Here is a 9,172-nt window from a genome sequence, read left to right on the forward strand (position 1 = left end):
ATCGTCCTTCCTTCTTCTTCCATCCCTATCTCCTCTTTCCCTCCAACTCTTCCCCCTCCTTCGTCCCTCCTACGCCTCCCCTCTTCGCTTCCCTCTCTTCTTTCTTCCCTCTTCCCTCCTCCATTCTCCCTCTTATTTTCCCCTCCCTCTTCTTTATCATCCCCTTCTTCTATGCCTTCCCATTCTTCCTGTTTGATCTTCCCTCTTTCTCTTTGCTTCCTCCCTCTTTTTATTCAACTTTTTTTGCGTCCTCCATCGACCTCCCTCCTTCATCTTCTTCTCTCCCTCTTTTTTTCTCCTCCCTTTCTTTTCTTCCTCTCTCCGCCTTTCTTCCTCCTCCCTCCTCTTCTTACTCTCTTCCTCTTTCTTTCTCCTCCCTTCCCTTCTTACTCTCTTCCTCTTTTTCTCTCCTCTCTTTCTTCTCTCCCTCTTTCTTTTCTTCTTCTTCCTTTCCCCATTGCGTTCTCCACTCTCCTCCCTTCCTCCTCCTCCTCTCTCCCTCTTTCCTCCTCTTTCTTTCCCCTGCGTCTTCAACCCTCCCCCCTTTCTTCCTCCTTCCCCCTCTTCTTATCTCCTTCCTCCCTCTCCTTCTTCCCTCCTTCCTCCTTATCACCCCTTCCCCTTCTCCTCCTCCTTCTAGTACAAAAGCCCGTTCAAAGCAACTTCATGACAAACTCCAGGCAGTTACAAATAGCGCCATCTATCTTCTGTACGGAGAATCAGTGACCCTTGCCAGCCAGAGGCGTCACTTGCTTCTTCGCACTTCCTTGCATGAGTGTCTGTTCCTTGTTTGTTCTTCCTTGGTAGCTCCGATGATGGTGATTGTTACGATGATGATAATAACTTTAATAATGAGGATAGTGATGATTGTGATGATGATAATGTTGATGATGATGATGTTGATGTTGATGATGATAATGATGATGATGATGATAATAACAACCTATAATACTAATAATGATAATAATCATTATAAAGTAATCATGGTGATAATGGTAATAATAGTGATAATAACAATAACAACAAGAGCAACAGCAATGATGATGATGATGATGATGATAATAATAATAATAGTAATTACAATAGTAGTAGTAATAGTAGTAGTAGAAGTAGTAGTAGTAATAGTAATAATAAAAAGAAAGTGATGATTATAATAATAATAATATCAACAACAACAACAATAATAATAATAATAATAATAATAATAATAATAATAATAATAATAATAATAATAATAACAATAATAATAATAATAATAATAATAACAATAATAATAACGAAAATCACAATCATAATAAAAATTGCCATAATAACACAATATTGATAATGATAATGATAATAATAATAAAAATGAAAATAATAATAACAGTGATGATAATGATAATAACACTAGTAATAATAATAATAATAATAAGAAGAAGAACAATGATACTGGTAGCAATAACAACAAAAACAATAATAATAATAATAATAATACCACTACTACTACTTCTACTAATAATAAAAATAATAATAATAATAATGATAATAATAATAGTAATAATAATATAATACTACCACTACAACTAATAATGATATAATAACAATACTACTACTAATAATAATAATGATAAAAGTAATAGTGATAATAATAATAATACAATAACAATATTACTACTACTACTAATAATAATAATAAAAATAATAGGAATAATGATAATAATAATAGTAATAATAGCAATAATATAAATTCCTTTTACTCTTACGTTTTACTTTTTTATTCCATATGTTCCTCACACTCCATTTGTTTATTTGTTTGCTTGTTTCAGATGCATTATTAGTTGTTTGATTTGTTTCGTTGTTTATTTGGAGATTTGCACATCTTACAAGTTATGGTCATTAACTTAATTCTTTATACATGTGCATGTTCAGTTGTATCGCTATTATTAACAATATTTTATCTATCTATTTATTAATCAATAAATGTATTATTTTTTTAGCATTATAGTAATTAACCTTTTTTTTCATTTCGGTCGATAATCATCATAACAGTCATCACCATATCATCATTTTATTCCTTAATTGATAGAAAACTATATGCATAAAATTAATATTGTATATAGATAAATGGAAGCATCGATCGATAGATAGACAGATAGATAGAGGTAGATAGATAGGTAGATAGACATTATTAACAATCATTATTCATAAACTGATCTAGAACAATTTATGAAAAATAACGTATAATTACACAACGAGAACTTTATTTCACTGTTTTAAGACGAGAGAGAAAATAAATCAATCTTATTTTCGTCTCATTAATCTAGGGAGTAATTGAGAGGTAATCTGATCAGCTGTGACCATTAAGTGATGCTCTGGCTGGATGCTAATTAGTCTCCGAGTCGATGATTATCCGTTTTCTCTCTCTCTCCTTCTTTTATTCTTAATGTTTGTCTTTCTCCTCTTCGTTTGTTTCGTATTTTGTATTTTCCTTGCCTTATTTCTCTTTCTCTCTTTTTCATTTATTTATTTATTGTTTTGCTTTAATATTATATATATATATATATATATATGTATGCATGTATGTGTATATATATATATATATGTGTGTATATATATGTATATATATATATATATATATGTATATATATATATATATTGTGATGATGTATCTTTCTCCTTTTCCATAATTTTTTTTTTTATCATTATCATTATTGTCATTATCATTTTCAGTATTATCATGATTATTATCATTAATATTATTGTTGATATTATTATTATCATTATTATTATCATTATCATGTATATCATTGTTATTATAATAATTACATCTGTTGTTACTATTATCATTATTATTATCATTATAATCATCATTATCTTTATAATCATTATCATTGTTATTGTTATCATTATCATTATTATTATTATCCTTATTATTAGCATTATCTTCATCATTATTACGATCATCATTTTTATCATTAACATTATCATTATCATTATTATTACTATTATCATTATCATCATTATCAACATCAGTATTATTGTTATCATTATTATTTTATTATCATTTTTATCACCATTATAATTATAATTAAGACAATTATTATCATTATTATTATCATCACTTTTAATTACTATCATTATTATCATCATCATCATTAATCATATAATTATTATTTCTGTTATCAATATCAGTATTATTATCATTATCATTTTACCATTTCCCCCCACCCCCCTCCATTTTACCCCACCCCCTCCATCTTCCCCCACCCTCCTCCATTTCCCTCACCCCCCTTCATTCTCCCCCACCCCCCTCCATTCTCCCCCATCCCCCCATCCCCTCAACCCCCCTATTAATTTCCCCAACCTTTTAATTTCCCTCAACACTTCCCCAACCTCTTCATTCACCCCCAACCATTTCTCCAACCAATTAATTCTCCCCGAAACCTCCCCAGCCCCTTCAGTTCCTGCCTCTTCCCCAACCCCTTCATCCCCCCACCACCACTTCCCCAACCTCTTCATCCCCCTCCACCACTTCCCCAACCCCTTCATCCTTCCCCACTACTTCCCCAAACCCTTCATCCCCCCCACCACTTCCCCATCCCCCTTCATCCCTCCCCACCACTTCCCCAACCCCTCCATCCTCACAGATCCCCCCCCCTCATCCCCACTACTTCCCTAACCCTTCACTTCAAACTAGAATCCCACATCCCCCTCCCTCCTGTGCCACCATCCTCTCCCCCCCCCCACCCCCTCCCCATAAAAAAAGGAGAATCTGACAGCTATAATTTCTCAAGAACAAAAAAAAAAAAAAAAAAAAAAAAATTGTCCTGTCATCTATAGCCTACAGGGGGGATGGGGGTAGTGGGGAGGAGGGAGGGGGAGGGAGGGGGTAGGGGTAAGACAAGGGTGGAGGAGAGAGAGAAAGAGGGTAGATGGTGAGAAAGAGAAACAGAGAGAGAGCGAGAGAGAATGAGAGAGAGAGAGAGAGAGAGAGAGAGAGAGAGAGAGAGAGAGAATGAGAGAGAGAGAGAGAGAGAGAGAGAGAGAGAGAGCGAGAGAGAATGAGAGAGAGAGAAGGGATAGGGAGGGAGGGAGGTAAGAGAGAGAGAGAGAGATAGTAGACGAAAGTAAGGGAGAGAGACAGAGAAGAAGGAGAAGATAAGGGAGAAGACGAAGAAGAAGGGAGAAAAGAGAAGATAACGAGACGAGTGAAGATGAGAATGAGAGACGAGAGGAGATAGGTGAGGGGAGGGGAGGGGAGAGGGGGAGGAGGAGAGGAGAGAGGGAGGGGAGGGGAGGAGAGAGGGGGGGAGGAGAGGAGAGAGGGAGGGGGGGGGGGGACAAGCGGCCGGTGTTTGATGTTGTCCAGTTCATTGTTGATGTTGCAATAAGGCTTAAAACGATCAGCTGATGCGGTCGCCATCACGTGAGGTTGGATGCTGGGGAGCGTGGAGATCTCCGCCATCTTAGAGGGAACATCTCTCGCATTTTCTCTTTTCTTCTTCTTCTTCTTCTTCCTTTTTCCTTAATCCACGTCTTTTTTGTTCTTTTTTTCATTTCGTTCTTTATTTTTTCCTTCTTCTACGTCCTTTTTTTTTTCTTTTTTTTTCTTTCTTTCATTATGTCTGTTTCTTCATCTTGAAGGGGGGGGGGGGGGATTTTCTCATATATGTTTTATTTATTTATTTTTTTTTTTATCTTGATTTTCGTCTTCATTTTCTTTAATTCATTTCTTTCTTTATTTCTTTTCATTTATTTTCTATTCGTCTTCTTATTTGTTTTATTATTCTTTCTTTGTTTCCCTATGTCTGTTTTTTAATTTCCTTTTTTATTTCTAAGTGTCTGTTTCTTTATTTTTTCTCCTATCTCTCTTCTTTTTTCCTTTCTCTTCTCTCTTTCTTTGTCTGTTTTTTTCTATTATTTATCTTATTAGTCTTTGTTTTCATTTTTCTGTCATTCTGAACTATATTTTTTTTCTTTTTTCTTTTATCTTTTTTTTCATCTTTGCTTTCTCTCTCCTCACTCTCTCTGTCTCTTTTATCCGTCTTTATTTTTTCACTCCATCTCTCTCTCTCTCTCTCTCTCTCTCTCTCTCTCTCTCTCTCTCTCTCTCTCTCTCTCTCTCTCTCTGTCTCTCTTTACTTTTTTTTTCATATTTTTCGTCTTTCTCTACGTTTCTCTTTCCATATCTCTATCTGTGTGTATAAATATATGAATATATATATATATATATATATATATATATATATAATAACAATATATATATGTATATATATGTGTGTGTGTGTGTATCTATATATTATTGTTACTATTATTATCATAATAGCAACAACAATTATAATAATAATAATAATAATAATAATAACAATAATAATAAGAATTGTTATTATTATTATTACTATTATTATTATTATTATTATTATTGCTATTATCATTATTATTATTGTTATTATTATTATCTTTTTATTGTTATCACTATTATTATCCCTGTTCTTATTCCTGTTATTATTATTATTATCATTATTATTGCTATTGTCATTATCATTATCTTTATGACTATATTACTGTTGCTATCATCAATATTTGTATTAATATTATTTTCATTATAAATTTTGCCACTATAATTATTACTGTTACTACTACTACTGTTATTGAAATTATTATCACAATTATCATTATCATCATTAATATCATCATTAATATTACTATTATAACTATTATCTATAATATTGAAATTATCACTATTATCTATAATATTGAAATTATCACATTTAAAGTTATTGTTATTCTTTTCACTGATTCTAATACTATTTCAATTAATTTCATCATTATCATTTTTACTGCTATAACAATTACTTGTATCATCATTATCGTAATCATCATCATCATCATCTTTGTAGGTATCATCCTCACCATTATAATTATTACGGGGAGAGGGAGTTTAAATTTCTCAGGAAATGTACATAATGTATAAGAAAAAAAATATCTTTAAAATATTGTATAGCTTAATTCAAATTTGCATTTTTTATATACATCTAGATTGTGTCGCTTCCTCTGTCTGTCTGATATTTCTATACAAAAGTGAATATTCATTCAGACATTAATATTATGTATGCAAGCGTGAGTGTGTGTGTGTGTGTGTGTGTACACTCGCAGAAATACACACACACACACACACACAAACACACACGCACACACGCATACACACACACATATATACTTATACTTACATACATACATTATTTTTTTCTCTTCCTGTCTCCTTTTTCCTCTTTTTCGTCTTGGCTTCTGTAACCCCTCCTCACTTTCCCTCTCCCGGCCTCCACCTCTTCCTCCCCCCCCCCCCCCCAGGCTTCTGAACTACCAGGCTACCGGACTACCAAGCTACTGGACTATCAGGATACCGGACTACCAAGCTACTGAACTACTAGGCTACCGGACTACCAAGCTACTGGACTATCAGGATACCGGACTACCAAGCTACTGAACTACTAGGCTACCGGACTACCAAGCTACTGGACTATCAGGATACCGGACTACCAAGCTACTGAACTACTAGGCTACCGGACTACTAAGCTACTGGACTACCAGGATACCGGACTACCAAGCTACTGGACTACCAGGCTACCGGACTACCAGGATACAGGACTACCAGGCAACCGGACTACCAGGCTACTGGACTACCAGGCTACCGGACTACCAGGCAACTGGACTACCAGGCTACCGGACTACCAGACTACCTGGCTACCCGACAACCAATTTCCAGGACTACCAGACAAAAGAACTACCGAACTACCAGGCTACTGGACTACCAGGCTACCGGACTACCAGGCAACTGGACTACCAGGCTACCGGACTACCAGACTACCAGGCTACCCGACAACCAATTTCCAGGACTACCAGACAAAAGAACTACCGAACTACCAGGCTACTGGACTACCAGGCTACCGGACTACCAGGCAACTGGACTACCAGGCTACCGGACTACCAGACTACCAGGCTACCCGACAACCAATTTCCAGGACTACCAGACAAAAGAACTACCGAACTACCAGGCTACTGGACTACCAGGCTACCGGACTACCAGGCAACTGGACTACCAGGCTACCGGACTACCAGACTACCTGGCTACCCGACAACCAATTTCCAGGACTACCAGACAAAAGAACTACCGAACTACCAGGCTACTGGACTACCAGGCTACCGGACTACCAGGCAACTGGACTACCAGGCTACCGGACTACCAGACTACCAGGCTACCCGACAACCAATTTCCAGGACTACCAGACAAAAGAACTACCGAACTACCAGGCTACTGGACTACCAGGCTACCGGACTACCAGGCAACTGGACTACCAGGCTACCGGACTACCAGACTACCAGGCTACCCGACAACCAATTTCCAGGACTACCAGACAAAAGAACTACCGAACTACCAGGCTACTGGACTACCAGGCTACCGGACTACCAGGCAACTGGACTACCAGGCTACCGGACTACCAGACTACCAGGCTACCCGACAACCAATTTCCAGGACTACCAGACAAAAGAACTACCGAACTACCAGGCTACTGGACTACCAGGCTACCGGACTACCAGGCAACTGGACTACCAGGCTACCGGACTACCAGACTACCTGGCTACCCGACAACCAATTTCCAGGACTACCAGACAAAAGAACTACCGAACTACCAGGCTACTGGACTACCAGGCTACCGGACTACCAGGCAACTGGACTACCAGGCTACCGGACTACCAGACTACCAGGCTACCCGACAACCAATTTCCAGGACTACCAGACAAAAGAACTACCGAACTACCAGGCTACTGGACTACCAGGCTACCGGACTACCAGGCAACTGGACTACCAGGCTACCGGACTACCAGACTACCAGGCTACCCGACAACCAATTTCCAGGACTACCAGACAAAAGAACTACCGAACTACCAGGCTACTGGACTACCAGGCTACCGGACTACCAGACTACCTGGCTACCCGACAACCAATTTCCAGGACTACCAGACAAAAGAACTACCGAACTACCAGGCTACTGGACTACCAGGCTACCGGACTACCAGGCAACTGGACTACCAGGCTACCGGACTACCAGACTACCAGGCTACCCGACAACCAATTTCCAGGACTACCAGACAAAAGAACTACCGAACTACCAGGCTACTGGACTACCAGGCTACCGGACTACCAGGCAACTGGACTACCAGGCTACCGGACTACCAGACTACCAGGCTACCCGACAACCAATTTCCAGGACTACCAGACAAAAGAACTACCGAACTACCAGGCTACTGGACTACCAGGCTACCGGACTACCAGGCAACTGGACTACCAGGCTACCGGACTACCAGACTACCAGGCTACCCGACAACCAATTTCCAGGACTACCAGACAAAAGAACTACCGAACTACCAGGCTACTGGACTACCAGGCTACCGGACTACCAGGCAATCCGGATCTACCAGGGCAGACCGGACTACCAGACTACCAGGCTTACCACGACAAAACCAATTTTCCAGGTCTACAGAAAAAGTACTACCGAACGTACCAGGCTACTGGACTACCAGGGCTCCGGACTACCAGGCAACGGGCACCTGCTAAGAGCTACCGGCACTATAAGACTCCTACCAGAGCTACCCGACAACAAATTCCAGGACTACCAGACATCAAAGGAAAATACCGAACTACCAGGCTACTGGACTACCCAGGCTGATCGGGACTACAAGCCAAATGGACTACCAGGCCTACGGATACACCAGACTTACCAGGACTACCGACAACCAATCTCCAGGTATACCATGACAAAAGAACTACCGAACTAATAGGATACTGGACTGTCCAGGCTACCGCTGACTGTCCTGGCAACTGGACTCCAGGCTACCCGGCCCGCACCGCCCCAGGACTACCAGGCCTACCACCGCCTACTAACCAATTCTCCAGGATCAAAGACCATGACAATACGAACTACCGAACTACCAAGCGCTACTGGATACCAGGCCTACGGCGCACTACAGGCAATGGATCACCAGGCTGTACCGGAGACTACCAGACTACCAGGCTATCCCGACAAATACATCTATCGGTTTCCCAGGATCTACCAGACAAAAGAGAGAGATAGAGACTGAGACCGACACTACCAGGCCTACTGGACTAACCAGGCTACCGGACTACAGG

At 39.3% G+C, this 9,172-nt stretch overlaps 1 protein-coding gene across 1 annotated transcript; it reads left to right on the plus strand.

The window, feature by feature from the left end:
* Positions 1-6,090: 6,090 nt before the first annotated feature.
* LOC125038989 (endo-1,4-beta-xylanase B-like) lies at positions 6,091-9,123 on the plus strand. The gene is made up of 3 exons (XM_047632707.1): positions 6,091-6,102; positions 6,478-8,789; positions 8,841-9,123. The coding sequence occupies exons 1-3, from the start codon at positions 6,091-6,093 to the stop codon at positions 9,121-9,123; spliced, it is 2,607 nt and encodes an 868-aa protein (XP_047488663.1).
* The last annotated feature ends 49 nt before the right edge of the window (positions 9,124-9,172 follow it).

The sequence above is a fragment of the Penaeus chinensis genome, chromosome 26 (genome assembly GCF_019202785.1).
Source record: "Penaeus chinensis breed Huanghai No. 1 chromosome 26, ASM1920278v2, whole genome shotgun sequence".
In the NCBI taxonomy this organism is placed as follows: domain Eukaryota; kingdom Metazoa; phylum Arthropoda; class Malacostraca; order Decapoda; family Penaeidae; genus Penaeus; species Penaeus chinensis.